The sequence below is a fragment of the Rhopalosiphum padi genome, chromosome 2, assembly GCF_020882245.1.
Source record: "Rhopalosiphum padi isolate XX-2018 chromosome 2, ASM2088224v1, whole genome shotgun sequence".
In the NCBI taxonomy this organism is placed as follows: domain Eukaryota; kingdom Metazoa; phylum Arthropoda; class Insecta; order Hemiptera; family Aphididae; genus Rhopalosiphum; species Rhopalosiphum padi.
The window spans coordinates 33,408,281-33,433,199 of NC_083598.1; the positions used below are offsets into that span (position 1 = coordinate 33,408,281).

The window sequence follows — 24,919 nt, forward strand, 5'->3', positions numbered from 1 at the left end:
TTTAAAAAAAAAAAAGAAAAAAGGTTAAATAATATAAAACTTTACTGATTAGAACGTCGATCAACGCATTTTTGGGCTTAATAGGTTTAATTCATTAGTCGCTGCACAATAATGCCGCACTTGATAATAATAATAATACATAAAAAATAGGTACAGAATAAATATTGAGACAAAAGACAATATATTATTATAATTAGGCAGGTATATCATCGTCATCGCTTACAATAAACATAAATAAAATATCTAAAAACACAAAAATATTTTTACTTAAATAAAATAAAATGTAAAATCCTTGTTCCCAGTCGTCCCATCAAAAAGGCACCGATATAGATACTATATTTTTTCAAAATGTAGTTTCTATAATATAATATACAATATTATACATACAAAACTTTGTAACGTTACGTTACCTTAAACAAAAAATTATCTATATAAAACCACATGACACCTGAATAAATGCGTAACTTTACATGACAAAAAATATTGATCGAATGAAATCAAAATAACTCTACTAATAACTAAAAAACTAAGTAATATGTCCACATACAGTGATACGGTTCTTCGCATTTTTTCCTGATTTTTCTCAGAAAAATTGTGTGATTTTGAAAAACGATTTGAAAATTGTTTAATACTGTCGTTAATATTATATACGAAATATAATCTATTTTTCATCGAAGTAGTTTTTTAAAACCACAAAAGTAGACCGAAATGAAATCTTAGTAGGTAGGTGTATTATGTAATTATAAGCAAAAGTTATGTAATCGGTTAAGTACATATTGTACGGATCACTATTACAGTTGTGGATGAGATTTTCGATAACATCAATCTGCACATATGAATAAATTATTATTATTATTGTACTGCGTGTATGGCTGATTGGTATTATAATTATATGCCTTTGAAACTGAATGTCTGAGATGATGATGCGAGTCTCATCGCATGTTAATTGCATACTGCATGCGCTGCTCTAAAGGTCTGTCAGGCATGTCCACGTAATCGTCGTTCGACCAATCGCCGTAATCGGTTCGGTCGACCATGTCTGGCGTGATAGTGGTCAGCAAAGGCGTACCATCGGCTCCCACGCTCAAGTAACGCAACAGGACTTCCGGTACGACGTACGGCCCTGGCGGCCGAGCGTTCTGGCTAATCATTGGAAAGTCGCCGCCCGTATCGGCTGAGCTCTTACCCGACCGTTTCAAGTCGTACTGTAGAAAAAAACGAACAACCGTCAAATACAATTCTGCAGTTTTGCGTACTGCGTACACATGTTATAGTCAATGTTGTCAAATATTATTTTTTAAATATCAAAAAAGATAAGAAATAATTGGTGAAACAGTTATCCCGATGAAGATAAAAGATATATAATATTTTAATGATCTTGATAAAGATAAATCAGTATTTATTATCCAGATAAAAAGAAGATATTTTTCTTAAATATTAAAATATTAAAATACTAAGTTGTTGAAGGGTACCCGGTATTTAACATATCTAAATTTCAAAACTTTTATATATAGTATAAATATTTTATATATACTTAGCAATGATAAATTTGTCCATATTGTATAAAAGTTTAATTTAATAGTTTAACCAAACTGAAACTGCATTATTGTGATCGATTTAATTTATTGCTGAACTATTTGTAATTTGTACATGTAACGACCAGAAGAGTATAATACAAATAAGCTATAAAGTGTTATTGTACTTGTACACACTAATATACAAATACCATAATAGGCATAATTCGAATAACCTATTGTTAGTACTGCATTTATGATTGATTTAACAAAACAAATTCCATAAATTCCTAATAATAGGACCTATAATAAACATAACTGTTAACGATATAATTATAATCGTATTATTTAACAACTATAGGGTAATACTAAAATATTGTTCATGTAGATGTTATTGCAATGTTAAAATTAATATTGTATGTTGTTTTATACATATTGGTATATTTTATTATTAATAATTTTGATTTAGTTTCATTTCAAATTTAATAGTTGTGGGTCGCGAATATTCTGTTGACGGTCGCGGAATACGATGCACATATTGTGTAGTTTACCCAAGACTGTACGTTAAATTATAACGAATAACATTTAAAACGTGAACTTGATAAATTTAATAATCCAACAATTTAAAAATATATCTAGGTTATAGGTTTATTTATAATATCAGTGACTACAAATAATTATTAAAATAACAATTTATGTGATGTATAACTATAATTTAACTATTTTATAATCGAAAAATATAATTGTCTTTATATATTTTTTTATATTATATGATTTTAGTATTAACTACTTTTAAAGAATCTTGTATACAAATTTATTGTTAAAAATTAGTTAAAAAAAATAAGGTTAGCTTACAATTTTTTGCATTTTGACGAAATTTGTGAAAATTCTAACTTCAAATGCATATAAAACAAATTGTGCTTATGTATTCTTAATATTTTTCACAGATATAACAATAACTTTTGTGAGATCATTTATATAATTTTCAATAATTTTGACACAGTGTATAATTTTTTATCAACATTTATAGAAAAAAAAACTAAAAAAATCTTAAAATGTCTCATGCCAATAAACAATTCAAAAAGAGTTAACAAATTTTGAACATTTTATCATATAATGAAAATGGTAATTTAATAATTTCGTCAAAATGTTAAGTAACTATTGATATTTTTTTTTTGAAATTGTTTGAGAAGAAATAATTATTATTTTACGGATGAATATTCAATATTGTAAAAATTTGAAATGCTCACATAAAATTAATTTTACTTTCCGATAGAATTTTCATATTATAAAGAACCTTGTATTAACCCCTGTTATAGTGTTATATACAAATTATACTAACTGTAACAAATGGCCAGAGTCTAGACTAGACTAATATATTTTATTAAATGAAACCACGAAAGTAAAAAAAAAAAAAAATGTTTAAATAACAAAACATTGTAATTCAATACGCATGTATATGAAAAGCTCCAGGTGTAGGATAACGGTTTTATATAATACGCCAAGGTGCTGCTTCAGTAAGTAGTGGAGCTGATTATTATGGTGGATGGTTTACTGCGCAAAACAGGATATAGAAAAATCCATATCGAATAATATACTGCTAAAATTAAAAACGTATTAAGTTTACTAGTGCAGACCCAATTTTGAGTTTGTTAAAATAATTTAAGAAAAAAAAAAAAATTACAATAATACACGCACTATTTTTTTTGTACATGGCCTTTTATGGATGAGATTTAATTTTTAAATTATTTTTACCATTTTTATAAGCTATTATAGATATTTAAAATTCTCATTTATTAAATAGTTTATTCGTCCATTTTATTCTATATATTTTATATGAATGATTTTTTTTTTTTTTTTTTAGAAAAGTTCTTTTTTATTAGTTTCCTTAGATAATTAAAATAATTTTTTTTTTAAATGTAGAAACATTAGAAACCTTATAGATATTTAATGATTTTTTTTTTGTCGAATCATTTGCAGTGTGATACATAACATTATAATCTATCATCTATAATCTATGGTGTTGTGCAATTTTGGGGGTCGTTAAATTTTACTAAAAATTATTTCTAATTAAGACTAGTTAAATTTGGCGGGTGGTAAAATATTTATCGTAAACTTTTGGTGTCATGCTATAAAATAGGTTGCGTACCACTGCTATTATTCATAGTAATGTTTATTTTTAATCGATAGGTACTTAAATATTATATAGTAAAGTTCAACGTATTTTTAGGGATTAGTTCAACGAGTCTCAGAGTTTGTATAATCCTCTAATTATACGATACAGAGAGTATTTTGGAAGATTAAGATTTATATCCTTATTATGTATTTATTATATCAATAATTATTATCATGAATACGAAAACATAATAATAATTATTATTATTACTATTATGCGCATTAATATTAATTCTGATTTAATTTTAATGTAACTAAAAAAAGTTTGTTAATTCCCCATATTTTGAAGTGTTCAGCATTATATTTCGAAAGAATTGAAACTTATACTATTAATTAATATAATATTATTTACTATTTTTATGAGCGATATAAATGTTAAATATACTTTGTATACATAGAATTTGTTTTAATGTAGTATAATTTTATTTATATGATAGTGCAATGTTGTAGTGGAAATGTCCGCTTTTTGTCGAGTTTCTCAATCGTTCAGTTAATAAAATAAATAAGCACTTTATAGATTAAACTGGGAGAAATAATTAGTTTTAAAAAAATAACATCGGAGTTTAAGCAACAGCAGATGCAGAATAAATATTTTTATTCTACATTAAACAATAAATTATTAATGAAAAAACGATGAACGTTTTCCAAAGAACGACGACAGGCCTTTGAATCTTTTGTCTATATCTATTATATAAGATCAATCATTTCTATAAATACTATATAAGATAATTAAAAAAAAAAAAAACTAAAAATTGTTACTTTATAAGATGCATTTCGTTCTGTTGATGTAATATAATATGTAGTTTTTGTTTGAATTTGGTTCGTGACTCACTGGCACTATGTAAATTATTTCGTGGTGATATTAAAAATAAATAAATATAAATCACAAATTAAAAGAAAATGTCTTCGAGCGTCCATACAGCTATATAGTTTATATTCGTCATGTCTCTCGCATAATATTATTTGAGGTGGATGGCGTGAAAACGCGAAAAGTTATTTTTTCTTATGAGAAATCAACTTTGAGAATATTCACATTTAATATTATATTATAATTTTAAATTCGGGTACAACAATAACACGCGGTATGTTCGAAAAGTTAGAAAACTCATTAAATATTTAATTTGTATTGAAATATGTTTCCAAAGTTTTTAAATATATTGTGATATAATATTTAGATCTTTTTAAAATATTTGAATAGATATACAAAATACGCCACGCGTGTAATAACACGAAATTGAAAATAATAATGTACTGCAATAATATAAAGCGGCGTGTCATCGGAGTCACACAAGAAGAAGAAAAAATATCTATTTATCTGTTATCATCGTATATTATTGTCTCTATAATGATATACTCTGTGTCAACACTAAAGAAAATCACTATGACACAGGTTATATACGTCACCGATACCGTCACGACTGTATTCATTATCATATATCATTCACCGAACATCCAAATCCCTAGATATATTATCGCCGAGTCTGCAGCTGCAGCAGTATTACCTATACAGACGTTGCTGTTGCCGTGACCTTTTATCCCTATATATATATATACTTATGGTTAATCCATTTTACCTACAGCCGCCATAATATCTACTCTCAAAAGATCTTTCCTATTTTTGTGATATAAATCACCTGGTTGAGGTATAAAATAATCGTCATCATTAAGGTCGACCCTGCAAAGTCCGTGCGCGTTAACAAATTTTATGGTATCTTTATCTTATATAATTTATTATTTTCATATTCAACGCGAAAAAAAAAAAACTAGTAATAACCATTCTCGGATGATAAAGTATAAAAGTCACTATTTATAAAAACTTGATCGTGTTTCAATTCATAACCAGCTAGCATTACATTGTAATGTTATTGAACTGAAATGGTCAACGAGGATAATTGACTAGATCTTTTGCACGAGTCACACAATAAATGTGTGATGATAATATGATATTATTACTATGTTTCTGTAGTACAATATTAGCTTCTAGAAACACTACGATTATATTAACATCCATCTACACAATACGAATTTGTATCCAATTATACGTACCAAATTTGAGATTTACACTTATGACTTATACCTAATATCTATTATTTATGCGATAATTTCGTATTCCTTGGTATATAATGTCATAAAAAACTAAGCTATATTAAAAAATGTGATGTAACTATATTTCAAGAATTTTTACTCAATTTTTTCGAGAAATAAAAAATTAAATTAAGTCGAGTAATGATTCGTCTAGCTAAAAGTAGTTAAATACCAATTATCATACATATACATAGATATATATTATAGATTATGTAGCTTATAGGTAAAATAGCTGTTACACTATATCATATACTGCTACAAATCCCGTTTTGTCGCTTCTCGTAGTGACAGGTGGGAACAACCGATTATATATTCCTACTCTGACTAATGGTGGCAATATTTGGCCATATTTTGGCTTCTAGTAGCAATATTTGACGATTTAAAGACCTTTAAAGGGTTGCGCCGTTATACTATTTCTGTCACCAGTGTCAGATCATTATCGGAAATACTGTGAGATCGACGCCGAATACCGACTACCTGTGCTAGTCCACCAAAATTTAGACATTTATAACGAGTAGGTGAACAAACAATGGTTATCTTACCTCAGGCGTGCAAACGTGATTCAGACAGTAATAGTTATTATTGTCCACGGCGTGGCACCAAGTTCCGTCAGGGAAGTACGGATCGACCGGTAAGTTTGACACGTCTAACCTGGGCGTGTAGAATGACCCGGTATCCTTGCGCCGACAAAACACTGAACATCCCATCCACGAGCGGGCTGCAATAGAATATAATAATTACGAGTAAAATAATACAATATATTATGTAAATAGAGTAAGTATAAAGAAAATACACAATATCGCAATAGGTGGAGGTACCCAGAGAGAAGAAATTTAAATTTATAATGATATAGCTACGATAATATTAAATAGCAGTCTGTTTGTGATATAGTTTATGATTATTTACAGATTGTTGTAATTGTAATAAAAATAATGACAACAATAATATTGTGATCACATTTTTAACGCACCGATAACAATATAACAGTGCACTTACTTATATACCTATAATATAATGTTTTATGAGAATTCTAAAAGCGAGAATCGAACAATAATAAACGTTTCTTTGTAAATTCTATGCAAATAAAACAAATTCATCATCAGTCATCGGATTTTTTTTTTTTTGAACAATCCTTTGTCCGTGCACGAAAAAAAATATAATATACTAATACTTATCAAGCGTTCGTGTTTTAAATATTTTATTAAAATATTTTAATAACAAATAAAAACGGATACATATATAGTCACACAGCGTTTATTATTGTTATATTACTTTTACATTTGAAATTAAAATTTAACGATAATATTGTTCAATGTGTATATTATTCAGTAAATGAATTAAACGCGTTAAAGTTGTAAATGGTCACGATAAATACAATGATTATTTGGTAGGAAACGAAAAATCCTTGGATTACAACCATGCCAGACTGAAAAGTAATTGATTTTTTTTTAAGCTAGGCAACATTTTGGAATTGTATTTCAGGAAAGAAAATAATGTTTTGTTTGGTGTTCTATAAATTAAACTGTACCTGACAGTTTTGTATTAATATGCTTAATTTGTGTAATACTGCTGATTGATATATAATAAAGAATTCATTTGTGGCTGATTTTCAACCATATAACTTTCAGTAACGGATTAGCGAGAGGAGGTTAAATTGTGAACCTAATGAATTGTTTATTCGCGTTGAACATAATATAATCAAAATAAAGTCCTATCAAATGTGATAATAATAATTTTTTACATCTGGTCGGAGTTTGATTATTTTGGTTGTATATACATGCAAACATAATATAATATCGAACAATAATAAACTCAGTCAATAGATTGAAAACGACTATAAATCTTGTCAATTATTAGTAATGTGTTTGGGTGAGATTAACTAAAATTAATCATCAATTCATTCATTAAATTAATTTAATAAGTTAAACGAAAGTATATTATAATAATATAAAGTATCTATGAGATTTAAGTCTATATTGGGAAAACATTTTAACTTGAATTGACTATAAAACAATTTGACTGATGAGTATCCGTAAATCATGGGAACAAATTTGACTCGTTACCTAGGTAAGAATAGTTACTTTAGAAAAATCACTCGTTATGTTACTTAGTTAAATGTAACTTTTTAACTCGTTAATGTCCAGTCTTGATTATAATATCTGATAATGTCACGATGATTACGGTGTGATTGCGACGATAGCAAGACAATCACAGCCGCCAACAGCCATTATTATTGTTATTGTAATAATGTTTTGTCGAAAAACGCATTGCAATCGCGAAGATGGTGGTTGTATATAATTCATAGTTTAATCGTTAAAGGATCATAACAAAATACTAAACTATTATAATGTTTTACACGGCAGTCATTTTTAAATGGAGCTAATTAAGCGCGCGTTACAAGTTATACACACCCGATTGAACACAGCAATAGTGTATTTGTTCAGTATATTATTAGCAAACACGCGAGCGCTTTTAAAATGTGTTTTAAAAATCATAACATCGTAATACACTTATGATGTTATGAAACTTTGAAAAAAAACTAAACAAGTACTTAATAATGTTATGTACACAATAGATAACAGTGTATATACTTTTTTGTGACTAATTATTGTGTACCATTATGTGTACACGCCGATCAACGTTTAAATCTACAAAGCATACGTGTAACTACCCCAAAAAAATCATCAGAAACCAAGTTTCACTATGTGATTATAAGATACAATAATCATAAAATTTAAAGAAATAATCACATAAATTTATTTCGATCGTATCAATTATAATCAATTCTTATTTCTAACCTATTTAAAAATTAATCATTTATCCAAATACTGATCTATAATACGTCTATATAGGATCTAAAAACTAACTAAACACCTAGTAAAAAATAATAGGTACATATAATATTATATATACATGAACTATAATAGAACTAAGATGGTATAACTGGCAAGGTATCATAGGTCTAGGAATCTCTATAACTTTAACTGCTGTTTATTATCGTGTATAATGATGTTGGAATAATCAACATGTTTTATTTTATGTTATCGGATTGGAACTTGGAACATTTAGATCAGTTGAATCGTTCATCGAAATAGTTTTAATTTAAAGTAATACGCACGCAATAAGTAAATACAGTGAGTTCCGCTTAATGTAATCGCGTTGGTTCAGATATTTTGATTCTATTAACCGGTTGTTTCCATGAAACATTTTTTTTATTGATGAATTTATACATATATGTATGTTTAAAATTAGATCAAAACAAAATAAATTTAAAATAACGTAAAGTAAAGAAACTATTTATTTTTGATTGTACTTTAGAATCTACTAATTTAATTTTCATATTAGCCTGAAGTTAAAATCCATATTCAGTTAATATGATATATACATGATTTTTAATTATTTATAAATAAATAAATAACAATGCATATTGAACCTATAACTTTTGGAACAACTGAAAAGTATCGTTTTCGACATATTTTTGAATAGCTCCTTTTAACTTTTTCAAAACAATCCTTTTTTTCTTATTAGTGAAGGTTTGAAATACCATTAAAACGATAAGAATGTTCTTAAAATGATTCAATTATCCGGTATTTGGTGATTCTAATAAAAAGTTAATTTAACATTAGTAACATAAGAACTGGTTTGGGCTTTTCAATTTTGATTCCAATAAACGGTTGATTCTATAAACCAGTAATCACAGTAAGCGAAACTCACTGAATATAATATACGTAAAATGTAGATCTATTAACATAGATTGCACTAACCATCTTCATGAGGCGCTTGCAAACCTGAATACTCCTTATCCAACACCGGCAGTATGGAAGCTAATTCTTTGCACTTGGCTGTCGCGTATTCCGCGGCAGTAATTTTTTTGGACTTCTGGCACGTCTGTAAAAAAAATATAAATTGTTTAAACATAATACTTGTAAATTTATGATACGTTGCGATTTGTAATGAATCAAAACAAGGTTGGACCATTGATTCTCAACTTTTTTTTAAAATAATTACGACACTCAAATTAGATAGGTATTAAGTTTTACAGCGATCATCCAAAAAATTTCACGTCTCTGCGACGTGTATCGATAAACTAAAAATAAGTGGTTTAAATCTTTTGTATAAATAACTAAATATAATTAGTTTATAAGGCCTATTTCGATAATCACAAGTTTAAACTAAAATATATAAATAAACGTATCTTTATAATACACCTTGTCGTCTTTGCAGAGAACGGCTTCTTGTTTGGGTCCCTCGCATCCCTCGTTCGTGTTTATCGGTTTCGGATTGTTGCACGTCCTCGTCCTAGACCTAAAACCTACAAACGTGGTATGTCGTTGGAGTGCATTGTTGTTACGTGACGATGAAAAAAAAAGTGTGAAAAAATAAATAAACAAAAAAAAACCACATACCTTTTGACTTATGTATACACCCTGACGTACATTCGTGCACCTTCCACTGACTCCATCCACCTTTTATGATCTTTTTGGGTTTTTTTGGTTTGCCTTTAACGCATTTTCCCGCTTCGCACCACTGCGTTCGAAAAAAAAATCGACAACAATAGGTTCAATCTCGGGAAACCCGTAAAAAGCTTTTTCAATTTAAAGTGGATTAAAAAAGTGTTCGCGTCAAATCGGTTGATCGAATTAAGCCAAACTATATATTATTATTATATGTACAACAACCTATATTTCCTTCTCTGGTCATACTATGCGCAATATAACATACACTTCATGATTTGCAAGAAAAAAAACTATTTGTACGCCGTTACAGTAACCATTGTTTAACAGTACTTATATAGAACTCGATTATCTCAATTTATCTATAGATAAATGTCAAGTTATTTTCTAATCGTATCTTATTTTATTTTTACTTTTAATTTTATAACATATTTAGTTTTGTATGTTTTCGAAAAAATATAATTGTTATTTAACCAGGTCACTAGGGTTCCTTAAAGGGATTCAATACCAACGATATTTTTCTTTGTTTAACACACGCGGAGCATAGCAATTAGACGTGTTATTTATAATAAAAAATAAAATAAACCTAAAATAGATTCTTCCCTCAAAATTTAAATGATTTTCTCTTATATTATTATAGTAGATATTTATGCATGTGTTTGGTTGGTCTATATTTTTTTCAATGGCTATCAACAGTGTTGTTTCAAAGTCAAAAATATACAAAAAAAAAAAAACCATGGATGTCAACATTAAAACTAAGCATTTAAGATTTAAAATTATAGTTATATGCCATACATTTCCATAACACTTTGCTAGATTTTATAGAAAAAAAAATCACAAAAAATAAGCAAATTATTTAAGTCTTACACCTTTGTTGAAAATGATTATATATTTTATAAAATAAAAATGTTAATATAAATATGTTTAGTACCTATAGCGGAAATATAATATACCTAATTTAAAAGATAATATACTTTATAAGTATAGTATAATATTTCGTATGGCATGAATATTAATTATTTCTATAGCAATACTAAATTTAGTAATTATACATATAATATATAATTTACTATATATTGGTATTTTAAACGGCATGACTGGGAAAAAATCATAATTTTCTGAAATATTTTATTTGAACCTAAGAAAGCAATTTTAAAAATATAAGAACACGGTTACGCTTTTTAATTTGTTTTAATGTATTTGTTCATGTATTTATTAGATAAAAAAAATAATAATAATAATCAAAATCTGTAAATATTATAGATATTTATATATTATAAATGTATGTGCTTAACATATATTGCAGTAAATCAGTATGTTATTTACCTAATTCTAATATATATATATCTTTTTATCATCATAAATACATAAACCAAATGTCCACTCTCAAAATATATCACTGACATTTAGTAATAGCGTATAGGACGTGTTTTCACGCATGGCGGGCTATTTTGTTTTAAATTGTAAACAACGGGTGTTCGACCTATAATTACCAACATTGTTTAATAGCGTCTGGAAAACAGAGCAAGAAAGAGAAAGAGATAGATAGAGAGAGAAAAACACTTTTAAAATGACATATTATCACGTGCTGTGCATAAATATGTATAAGTATAAATATAAATATAATAATGCACGTATAATTACCGAGCTGGGTCCGCACGTGGTTCCTTCTAACGCTGGCCCTGCAAAATAATACCCAGGTCGATTTGGCGTTTCACATTGTAAATTTTCACATATATCCTACGAAAAAAAACCATAAAATTAACCACAGCGTTTGGACCAGAATATTGTCAACTAATATGCGTTTCACGCGTATACTTAACGTGAATCAGCTATATTATTATTAAAATTATATATATTTTTAATAAATAAAAAATTCCGATTATTAATTGAGGATCTATTAATTCGTGAATTATGTATTATATTTTAACTAACTGTCAGCCGTAGCAGTGTTCGTGTTTTCTCATAAAAATGTGTTCGATTTATCAATACCAAAATGTTATTGGATAACGTGACGGTAAACAAATGTTTTCAAAGAATAGTAGATATATTACTATATAATTTATAATGTATTCATAGTAATTTGATTGATCCACTATTATTTACCAAATAATTTTTATCGATTTGTACTATTTAATATACTTTTTATCGTATGGTTATCGTTACTGCTTTGATTTTAATTTTAATATTAAAATTTTAATCTTAATTTTTTTTATATTATCAGAAAATTTTTCGTAATAAACCGATATACAATTATTGTTATCAGTTTTTGTACAACCAATAATTTAGTTTATTTTTTATCAACATTTAAAGTTTAGGTGAGCGGAGGGAATATTTATATTGTGTATTAAAAATGCACTGGGTATATATCCAACAGGCATACAGATATAGGATATACTATTTACTCTTCGTTTCTAAAGCACTAAATGCTTGTATTTAATAATATACATACCTGCAACATTTAATGTTTACATACCGATTACTGACATTTTAAAAAGTCATTGTGTCATAGAAAATAAAACTAAAAACGAAAATAACTGAATCCATTTGATAGAGTATAAAACCTAAATTAAATATTTTAAAATTTAAACTGCCTATTTAATTATTTATACCGACGTTAAATAATATTGACAGACATGAACAAAAGTAGGTACAAATGTGTATGCGTATAGGTAAGTTAGGTATAAGATATACCTATGTACTCTCGAACTGAATTTTTGCAGAAAATATAATAACAACGCAGGAAAACACAATCAAAGTAATACTCTCGGGTAATGATGACGTATAAAACGTGCATAAACGAAAAGTTACAAATGTCGTTCAACAACATAATCAAGCTTTTTAGAAAGACCAGCATTGTAGATTTTTTTTTTAATAATGGAGATATTTACAATATATACTTATAATAGCATAATAAATAAATTTGATTAGTTTACTAGAGAAAAGAAAACATGTTAATGAATAGTATGATGATATTAAAGACATAACGAATGTTATACATAAATTAAAAAAATATATATGTACGAATCATTAGATGTATTAGAGTAATACAAGAAAACAATATTATCTTATCTTGGATGTGTATTTTAGATCTGCTAGTGTAAAACCGGATGACGCTCACCCTCTTGCTTAATCTGGTAATAGGAAAAACGAATGTAAGCAAACCGTTTCCCTGCCAAAGCCCTGTGTGACGTCTAGATAGGGGAAACATTTGTTCATAATCTTTTATATAACAATGGAATTATCAACAGTAAACACTATACATAATATTATGTGTAAACAAAAAGAGTTATAAGGTGTTTTAATACAAAACATTTCAATGAATAAAAAGTATAATGATACGAATAATATTGTAAGTATATATATATTAATAACTATAGCTGATTTTTTTTGACGAGCATAGGTGAGCATTAGGTGTACAATAAATTAGAAAAAGCTTAAATAATTTGTTTCACGACCTCTTAAGGAATATCATCTACACACAACACAATTCGTGTTCATTTATTTTTATTTATACATTACGCTTTGTTGGATAAATAGAACAAATGGATAATATTATTGTATATTTATAAATTAATGTAAAATGATTAGAAACAAAAACGATTTTTACGTCTAAGCTGCAGAATGTAAAGTTGTCGTTAAGATAACGGGAACAGCAGTATGTACACCGAAAATCTTATTTTTCCTAGCGGCGTATCACTCTACTTTTGTTTCCGGTACAGTAAGCAGGTATACGTTGTGTGGGGGTGAGCTGGAGACTATAAACATATCATACTCGGCGTGTTTGTTAAACGAGGTGTTATTGCATGGCCGTTGTCGTGACGACAAACTTACTTCTGGCTGCTGTCGCGAGGAGTCCAAATTCGTTTCGGTGTTCATTACCCGAGCGTCGTTGTCCAATAACAACAGTTCGCATTGCTTTTTTGCGTCCCACGCTTGGCCAGGCTTGTCGGCGAATTTGTTGTGATTCAACTTTTGGACCGTGGTCAATTGTCGACTACTGGACTGCTTGAAGAGACATTCAAAATTGCTGGAGCAAAAAAAAATGTCGACAGAAAATTATATTACGGTGGCCCGGCGTAGAATGATATAATAATAATAATAATAATAATAATAGTAATAATGTGTATAGTATACCCCAGAAAGTCTACAGTGCAGTGTTGTATATAAATGTTGTACATTTTAATAAGTGTCAGATAAATGCGAAGTCGTTCGGAAAATCGCGAGCAATTATTATTCGTTTCGAGTGAACGAAATAAAAAGACCACCACAGTTATATTATTATAACGCGGAATAATAATAATTAAGTAGTTTGCGTATACCAAATTATTAGAATATTTGCATTGTACTCGAAAATGGTTTTTTCGCTTTTCCCAAAATATTTTAAGAGTGTTAAAGTTATATATTTTTCTCGCTTAATTTTTTAGGTTATATACATTTATAGAATTGGAAATTGAACTGTTTATGAAATCATAATGAATTTAATATTTGAATACGATAATATAATATTGATGAATTATATCGAATTGCAATTAGATATAATATGTGTCTATAACAATATAGTTTTGTTAAAACGTTAGTAGTATAATAATATCGCTCAATTATAAACGAAATAAATTAAAATACTTTTTATTATTTTTTTAAATAATACATTTATTATATCTATCTAACATTAGCGTTTAGAGTCTAGACATTATTTTTGATTAATATTCTCTTTGAATTATTTGATACCAAAACGGCTATATTTGACGACTTATCTTAAAACTCTGAAAGAGTTTATTCAAGTTTAAAGTAAATAATTGTGAATACAATTATTTAAAGGTTACGTTTTGAATAAACATAAAAATGTTTTGATCTTTTTAATTTTATAAATTAATAAGATGTTTTATATTAATAAATAAAAATACCTTATTAACTATTTTTTATTTGTGAGTTTGTTAATAACATGCGTAATCTAAACAAATCTTTAAACCTAATTCAGCTTAAGCTAAACAAAGTTAAAGTTAGTTGATTGGCATACATAAAAATAAATTGTAATGTATTATTCAATCATTTACGTACCTACTTATCTAATTGTATGTGCATTTATAAAAATACTGTTCGTATTTTATTTATCATACGTGTATAAAACATGATTATTACCAATAAGCGACAAAAATAATATATGCACCGTGGTAAATCGTAAATATGATTGAATTAAAATAACAGATTAATTGTTTTACTTGATGTTTGCAGCAACACGTGCACTGCATTCTGACCATAACAATTCTCCGGTTATCCCTCTCGACGGTGACATGATAAATCCTTCTTTTGGACAATCGTTCGTATTGCCATCGTGATGCATACCTAAACTGTAGAAAAAAATGGTTTTAAAAATCGAATGTATCCACTTAATGTTTTTATATTATTTTATATTAATTTATAGATTACATTTAATATAGTAAAATCTCTAAATGTCGGCTATGTGTTCGGAAACTTTAGAAAGGTTGAAAGAGTGAAAAAATTTCTGCTGTGATGAGAAGCATCAGCTATTGGAAAAAATTAAAAAGAAATCTGTAAAATTAAGTTTTAGCGTAGAAAATAATTGAAAAAGGAGAAAGTAGGTAACCGCTTTACAATCAGTTATTGTTTTTGCTTACGACGGCAGAGTAAGTGTCCAGTAAACTTCGTCATTGAGAGGTAGTTACTGCAATGCATATGTTAAATTTGAATATTAATGATAAATTATTGGATATGGAAAATGATTCAGTGCGAATACCGTCTGTTAATCTATATTTTATGATAAATTTCTATTGTTATTAAAGTAATTAGTTTTAGTATCAGTAATGTAGTAAATTGTATTAACTATTAATTTTAGGAATTATAACTTTTTAAGTTTTAAATTTTCGATTCACAAAGCTAACTGCAGCATGGAATTACTACGACGTTCTGCTTTTTTCTTATGATAGGCGACCATTGATTATGGTGGAATGGTGTTAAATCTTTTATTTAAAAATAAATTTGGAATATAATGCATTTTACCATGTTATTATACAAAAAATAATAAACATTTAATTAAAATAATATGAAATAAATAATTTATTTAAATTGAAAATTAATTTATAATCTACATAAAACATGTTTATAATCAAATTATATTTGTAATACATATTTTTAAAATCACAGTTAAGTGATGTGCTTGCTTTATAATATAGTAATTCATTATTTTGTAAATTATGAGAAGCTTTTTATGTGTTAAAAATTAAAGGTTTTTTTTTTTTAAATCACATTTATATAAATATAATATAATACACATTCAATGTTATTTGGAATATTCTTCTCGCTTTCTTCTTGCTTACAGTTTATTGTTCAATATTTTGTATTAAATAAAAGTTGTAAGCACCAATCAAAAAACAATAAAGTACTGATTTATTTATTTATAAATAATTGAATTAAATTAGTTTGCTCCTTTTTTGGACAATTATAACTATATCTTATTATATTGTATAAATATTTTTTATTGTATTTTTTATCAAAGCTGTTTAATTAAGGTGAAAAAAAAAAAATATATAAAAATACATACATTAATTAATGTATTAGTCATTTGAGCATCCTTGAAAAACCATTAGCACTCACGATGAATCGCTAATCTAGACTACATTTAGTCTGAATTCATTTTGACTATCAAGATTCTACCGTAGTATAAAGACTATAAACATGTGCTATTTTATTATCATATAATAATTATACAGATCATTATAACCGATTTGAATCATCTTTTACTGTTGTCCGAAAATTAGGCCATTATTGAGGAATGTTTTATGAGGTCTGCTTTAAGAGAGTTTTAACTGTTTTAACGACATAGTTAGAGGATTGTTTCACTAACTCGTATAATCAAAAATTCACAAACAGTAAATTAATCAAGGTGGACAGATAAATAATAAATATTAGGGAATATAAATGCATTTATCGTTATCAAAATACAAACTTATGAATAATACTGAATCAAAATCATAAAGTTGTTAGGATTTAACTAATTTTAAATGGATATAATGTAAATTGGTAAAATATTGATTTCATTGTTAATACAAAAGTTTTATTTTTATAATAATTAACAGTTCCCAATTAGCATTCGTCGTGTGTACACTGGTTTGTCGCACTCAGTCCGGTTTTATTTTATTCTGTTTAATATTGGACTAAAAGGTTTAAAGGTCCAATATTATACTTTTAATAATCGTCTGCGTTATTATTTAACTCAGGATATACAATTTACACTGCGTATACATTTTTTTTGAAACCATTTTTTTTTTATAAAAATATAATTATTATTATTATAACGCCGTGTCGCTGTCTAACGTCGTTACCTACTATTTTGTTATCTCACGCCAACTCGCTTTGGATTTCCTTATTGCATGCCACCGCCCATCTTAGTGGGTGCTACGTCTATACTGAATAACAATTACGCCACACTCCAAGTCCAAAAATATAAATTTAAGTTTAATCATCATAACAACAATAACATAATAATTATATAGTCTGCTTGCCTAAACAATTTTAAACTCTATCAATATTAGTAACTTGGTGGGTTATTAAGTCAATACTGTAATGTAATATTTTCCATCGGACAATTGTACACTGGTTCCGCCAAAAAATAAAAGTAAAAATAAAACAACCATTCCTTTTCTTCCAAAAAAAAAAAATGTATTGCCAATAGTAAACAACAAACATTTTTTTTTGCAACAAAATATATCACTAAAGTTTTATTTCAAAATATACTAGTGCACTAATGCATACGTCTTCATTGCACGCATCCCTCTGGATTTTCCCAATAAAATTCTGATGGGGGTATCAAATGTCAGTATCAATTCTCCTCCACCAATATTTGTAAGAAGAATTATTAACTATACGGACCTTTGCACAAACTTTATTGAACTAATCAGAATACATCATTTTTTCTACAAATCTTCGATTGATAACCTTAAAATAATGAAATTAAACCCAGTAACATACAGAATACTAGGTAGTTAATTTACTAAAGGAACATATTTTATTACATGTGGTGACTATAATGCCAAGGACTACAGCTGGGGCTATCGTACTAATAATCCTAAAGGTTTGGTACTCTACGATTTTACTAATGTTATGGGATTTACAATTCTTACGTCTCCCTGACCAACATACTAGCGCTCTACGCTATGCAACAACCGTATATACTTAACATTTTTGTTTCTAATACTCCACGTAATTTGTTCTTTACAACTACAAATCTTTTAGAACTTAGCTTAGATCACTTAGCAATACTTCTGTCTGTCAGCGCTCCTACCGTGTTCCTGCCTTCTACACCAAAACTTTTCTCTTTTTAATTGATAGGCATACATTTCATGACTTGGTAGATCAAAATATCAAATTAAATGTTAGTCTTAAATATACTCAAGAAATTGATGAAACTATTAATAATCTAACTAATAGTAGCCAAACTGTAGCATGTGATTCTTATCCTACAAAAATAGAATATTCAAACGTCACTTCTTTGGTTCACTATACATTCGTCTCTTATATCCAAAAATCAAAACGCAGTCAGAGCCCTGTATTTATGCTCATATCTTCCATCTTTTAAACATATCATTAACAATCCAGCAAACTCGTTGAAAAAAATACTTGCTAAACACAAAAAACAATTCTTCGTTAGCTATCTCTCTAATTTATCACCTAATAATGGTAGCCTTTAGAATTTGACAAAAAAGGCATTAAAATATAAAGCTCCACTCGTTCTTGTAATAAAACCCGTCGGTGGATTTACATCTACTGATGCCGAAAAAACCGATCAGTCCAAAAAACATCGCATTCAAACTTACACGGAAGCGAATGTATGCTTCATGTCCAAGGCCAACTAGAAAAGTTTCTTTTTTGATTAATTTTGCGTGACACTTTGTTTGAAATTTGCAAACAGGAATGGTCGCGCATAAATGTATTTTGTTGTTGTTGGACTTCGTTCTATATTAATAGTAATTCATTAGTAAGTCATCCAAGAAGATCGTGGCATCCGATATAGTAGTATATTAGTATATAATATTATACGTAATCTACACATAAACACAAATGAAAAAACAAATTTTCCGTAGAAATATCGTCGTAGAATGTTTATTAATTTCATGCCTCGAAGGACTGACAAAATATGATCCAATGATTAATTTCTTCCGACTAGTAAATCGACAAAAAATTAAATATTATTTTACATTACGGAAATACAAGCATCGGCTGCGATGCGCGATATTATTATCATTACTATTATCGTAATACTTTGTCATTTCGTTGATGTCAACACAGTTGACGTAAAATGTTTGGAATACCGGCAAAAAATATGTCGGTAGATAATTACAATAATATAGTGCGGCGCATAAATGATTAATTCATAAATAAAATCAGTGTTTACTGTTTAGCCAACTAATAGACATTCAGAATTTGTTTCCTTACTTCTTGTAAAGATTTTATAGAGCTTATCATTATCGTCTTAGTAAACCAACAAATCTGCAGATATTGTGATACCCGACCTATATACTGTTATAGTACCTATAAATCTTGATTTGACACGAACCTACACGATGTCGGGTACCGACTTCCGAGTGGCACTTTAAACGTAACTACTGCGCAGGATCACGGGTGGGTTTCGACAATTAAGGCATCGTTTCGAACATCAAATAAACATTCGAACGCAACGTAAACATTCCGGTGTTATTTTATAAAGTGGTATAGGGTCACGTTGAGACCTGCATACGAAACGTTTGAAATAATATCGACGAAAATAATATAGCGAAGGGACTAAAATAATAGGCATCATATAAATTATGGTTACACTACACAAAAAAAAATGTCTGGGACGGGATCACGTCAATTCTGTGAACTCGAACTATACTCATATACTATAGTATATTGTTATAAAAAAAAAATATCGACATAATATTAAATACCTACAGTGGTATAATTTGGTCATATTTGATATTTGTGAGAAGGAGAATGGCATTTTTGAACATTTTACATATTATCACCTCCCCCACCCCAAAAAAAGAATCTTCACTTTTCAATTTAACTATTGTGATATGTATATAGTATAGTACAGTATATATAGATAAGTACATGTATAAAATATGTATAAACACATGCAAATAAATAATATTTAAATATTCACCTACAATTGATAGAGTTATACATTATTCAACGTCGTTCAGCGATAAAATAATATATTCGATCGTTCAGTAGCTTATTTTTATTTTGTATCACAATACAATGTAATATGTTTATACAAAAATACTTAATATGAAATAGTATCATCTTAGTAATGTAAGAATTGTTATCATAGGGGATTCTGTTTTTTTTTATTATTTTTATAAAAAAATACTTAAGCAGTGTTAAATAATTATATAAAGATCTTGTCTTTTAAAAAAAAAAAAAAATCACACCCAAATCCTCCTCCCTTCGTAATTACACCGACATTGAAGACCTATAAATACGGTCGTATTTTACTTCACCACATAGTGTCGCAACTAGCGGTGGTGCTGCAGGTGAATTACACACTCAAAGAGGCCTTATCATGAGAGTAGCCCAAAGTAAACTATATTAATAATAAATATAAAATTTAACCTGTACCTAAGCCCTCAATACCTAGTAGCGGCACCCTGGCTCCACTACGTTTTTGCGTCTTTAAAATCCAACGTGATAAAAAGTCGTGGGTCATAAAAAAGTATCATCGACGATGTGTATTCGTCGCCGCCTTTCGAGTGAACCTCAAAAACATTAAAGGCAAATCTTTAATACGATGTTGTATATGTTTTTAACAGTAATTAATTATTCACGGGACCTTCGGTCTTTGACAACGCGTAATATATGTATAAACTGCGAGGGGTTCGTATTTTCTCTCTTTCCTTGTCGTTGGATCGATGTGATGAGAACACGATGAGAGTTATTACGATGACGATGTAAGCGGTACAAAATGATTAAATTTTCATTTAATCCACTTTGTACTACTGAAAATGGTTTTCAACCGACATGTGAAACACGGTGCGTTTTCGAGGGTTTTCTTTCTGTCTCGCGTATAATAATAAAAATAAGGCACATCTTTGATCAAAAACCCTTTAAATAAAAACATAATTAAAGATACCTGTGTCCTATTTCGTGTGCCAATATGTATACGGAAGTAAAGCCTGCCGACGGGTACGGTTTTCCAAGAGCATCTGTAGAACCAAACTCAGCGATAATACATGAATATTTCTCCGAACAGATACCGCCCACGGTAGCCAGACCTGCAAAATAACAATATAATAACATTATTGTCTGAGAAAACGATTGGGATATAGTAAGTTATAGAGTAATTTTCTCATAACAGCAAGTATAATTATTTCGTATTTAGATTATGCTAATTATTAATGTATATATTACTTGCTGTCGTTCGGAATTTGACCTAATGTATAATATTGGAAAATGTAAATGAGAAAATTTAATATTATGTAGTATGCAGGCCAATGTGGGCTTCGGAAAAGGTCCTTAAAACTAACAAATACTGTTCCATATTTTAATTTTAATTATATTTTTCCTTATACAAATGTATCAGTTGTGTTAGTAGCCCTATAATTACTATTTTTTTTTTTTTTATTAAATATATCCGTACTTAAGCTACATTATTATATGTCAACTACTATAAAGAAATTTAGATTAAATGTTAGGTGTATACATTTTTAAAATTTTGAAACTTATAATATGGAATATAACATTTTGAACGGCTTTAATTAGGGAATATGAAAGAATTGTTAGAGAAAATATATAAAGGAGAAGTAGAAACCTGATGGTTATTTATAATAGTTTTTTACTCACCCATGGTAGAGCCACTCCAGTGTCCATTTTCCATTGAATAAAAGTCTAAACTGAAAATAAAGTCCATAATTCTTTATAATTTTTCGTTATAACCGTGATTATTATGTGGTAGTCTTATTTGATTTGCACAATAGAATTATTATAATCATATTGTACTGTTTAAGTGCTACAATACACGTACGAATATCTACATTTGATTGAAAATGAAAATACCTAATCTAACAGTAGTAATAATAGTTTTTATAATTACGCATCCCATTTGTGGATAACTATTTAATAAATCATTAAATGTTTAAATAAATATCGTTCAAAAATCAATGTTAAACTTTATAAAAATTATACTCCTCAGACCTCGATAAGGTTTTATCGTTTTGGATATAATTGTCATATTCATTTCTACCCAAAAACAAAATAACTATCTTTTGTAGTCAAACTGAAAGTTTTGGCCTTCATTTTACGCAAAAACAAAAACTTGTCATTTTAGTTCTCTTTTAATTAAAACGATATGAGCAATTTCATATTACTCGTAAGTCATCATAAGGGGACAGCTCTCATAGACTTCCAAAAATTGTATTCTTAAAATAATAAATGTATTAATAATTGTATTAAGATACATTTTTTATGATGTCGTTTTTTTGTAATTTTAGATTCTAAGCACATCGATGAGTACATTGATTTTAGAATGATGTATTTTTTTTTGTGTATGTATATACACTTTAAGCAAGTTAAAAAATAATTCAACATTAAGTGTTGAGAATGATTTTTGATAGAAAATCGTGTCTAGTTTATATTTTAGAGAATTTAATATTAAATATGTCAAGTATTTTTGTTAGTTTTTATTTATTTAATTGGAAATTATTCTCAAAACCACTTTTCGACAAAATTGGTTTAGTTTTTTTTTTTAACTTATAAACAATTAATCCTAAATACTTTAAATATTAATTAAATATATATTTAAAAATTATATATATTGGTCATCACATTTTTAATTTTTTAACCTTTTAAGCTATTATAGATTTGCGAAAGTATCGAATTTTTTCAATTATTGTCGATAAAAAATTGTTTGCTTGGTCAAAAATCTAGATAATATACAAAACGTATCATAAACCGTTTATAGTAAGTAAATTTAAAAAATATCAAAAATATATAGTCACAATATTAGATTCTGAACGGAGTGATGAATGTATTGATTTTACAATGATGTGTGTTTTTTTTTTTATTTTTGTGTCTGTCATCACTTGTCATCTACACAAGTAATAATGCTTCGATTTTTGACTTCAGCCCCTCTTTGAAAAGGAAAATTTATCTAGTTGGTACTTTGGGGGGTCAAAAGTAAAAAATGTCCAATAGTTTTCAAAAGCGTCGGAAAAAACCCTGAAAAAAATACGGAAAAACGGGAATTTTTACGCATAACCACTTTTTGACAAAATTGATTTTTTGATTTTGCTGTTACTCAAAAACAAATCATTGTTTATACTTGAAATTTTCACCAAATGTTTATATTAGCGTTATCTATTTACCATTAAATTTTAAAAATATTTAGAATTTTTTCAAGCTACTTATAAACAATTGAAATTTTTGACTTTTTTAAGTTTTTTTTCTTAAAATGCCGATAAAAAAAATTTGGCTATCCAAAAAATCTTTAAAATTTAATACAAGGTTTATTATAAGATGACCTTATCGTAGTAAAAAAAAAACCAAAAATCGTTAGTGACAATTTTTGTTTATAAGCATTTAAAGTTCAAATATATACGAAATATATTAAAGTCGCGAAAATTTGAAAGGAATTTTGAAATTCATAAAATTTTTGTGATTTATACTTAAGGAATCCAATACAAGGTATAAGTTATAATAATTTAATATACCTAACTAATTATCATTGACTGACAAATCATTTCCGTTCAGAATTGTTTTTCATATACAATGATATTCGTCATTGCATTTAAATTTAATACATCCACACGACCTACTCTGCATCTCTACTATACAGCAGAGCGGTACCCACTTGCCCACTTTTATTTTTTTTTTTTAAGTTTCCATTTTTATAATTTTGTCAATTTTTTTCGAAAAAAATATGTATACCGATCGTTTTATAAGTTTACGCGTACGTTTACTATTATATAATGTTTACCCCGAAATATAGAGTCCGATATCCCATTGTTCTTGTTTTCTATATTTCTTGTTGAACGCACAAAACGAATCTAACAATAAACTCCTCTCACCACCGTAATGTGGCAAGTCAGTAGGTTGTGTTTTGAACATTTCCAATTTTACCAAGACGATTTCAATTTTTTTTCCCAAGCTCGGATGGTGGTACAGTACTTGAACCTGAAGGAAAAAATATAGTTATTTTATAAAACCATTTCAAAAACCAAACGGAATCAAAACATACAATGTTATTAATACTGGACTCGTGATATTTTGATATCAAATTGTTATTTTCCATAAAGACTTGTTGACGCGAGTATTGTAATGTTAAATAGAATATTAATTTATATTATTTATTTATAGTATTTTATTCGTAAAGAAGTGCTATTTAAAGTTATATTATTTTAAAATACCTATATGTCCTATAAATGTATTATATTCAAACAGATAAGTAAAAATATGAATTAGGTTAATAGCCAATAGGTTAAGTTTAAACTTCTCATTTATCATTTTAGTAAACCAATATAATAACTGTTAATTTAATTCCCTATTGAAACTTTATATCACTATGGTATATTTTTATCGGTTCACTTTTTTTGTTTTGTTTTATCCTGTAAAATCTTGTAAGACTCATAATTAATATAGCTTAAACTAACAAACCGACTAATTAATATTAAATATAAATAGTTGATAGACGTT

General features: G+C 27.7%; 1 protein-coding gene across 1 annotated transcript in view; it reads right to left on the reverse strand.

Moving 5' to 3' along the window:
• Positions 1-162: 162 nt before the first annotated feature.
• LOC132922999 (A disintegrin and metalloproteinase with thrombospondin motifs adt-2-like) overlaps positions 163-24,919 on the reverse strand; it is a 42,423-nt gene continuing 17,666 nt past the window's right edge. The window contains exons 7-17 of the mRNA XM_060986769.1: positions 24,204-24,400; positions 22,073-22,122; positions 21,363-21,504; positions 15,451-15,579; positions 14,063-14,258; positions 11,873-11,968; positions 10,181-10,301; positions 9,983-10,086; positions 9,539-9,662; positions 6,317-6,492; positions 163-1,205 (exon numbers count right to left, since the gene is read on the reverse strand). Of these exons, the coding sequence (XP_060842752.1) occupies positions 933-1,205; positions 6,317-6,492; positions 9,539-9,662; positions 9,983-10,086; positions 10,181-10,301; positions 11,873-11,968; positions 14,063-14,258; positions 15,451-15,579; positions 21,363-21,504; positions 22,073-22,122; positions 24,204-24,400 (1,608 nt within the window). The 3' untranslated portion in view covers positions 163-932. The remainder of the gene's footprint in view (positions 1,206-6,316; positions 6,493-9,538; positions 9,663-9,982; positions 10,087-10,180; positions 10,302-11,872; positions 11,969-14,062; positions 14,259-15,450; positions 15,580-21,362; positions 21,505-22,072; positions 22,123-24,203; positions 24,401-24,919) is intronic.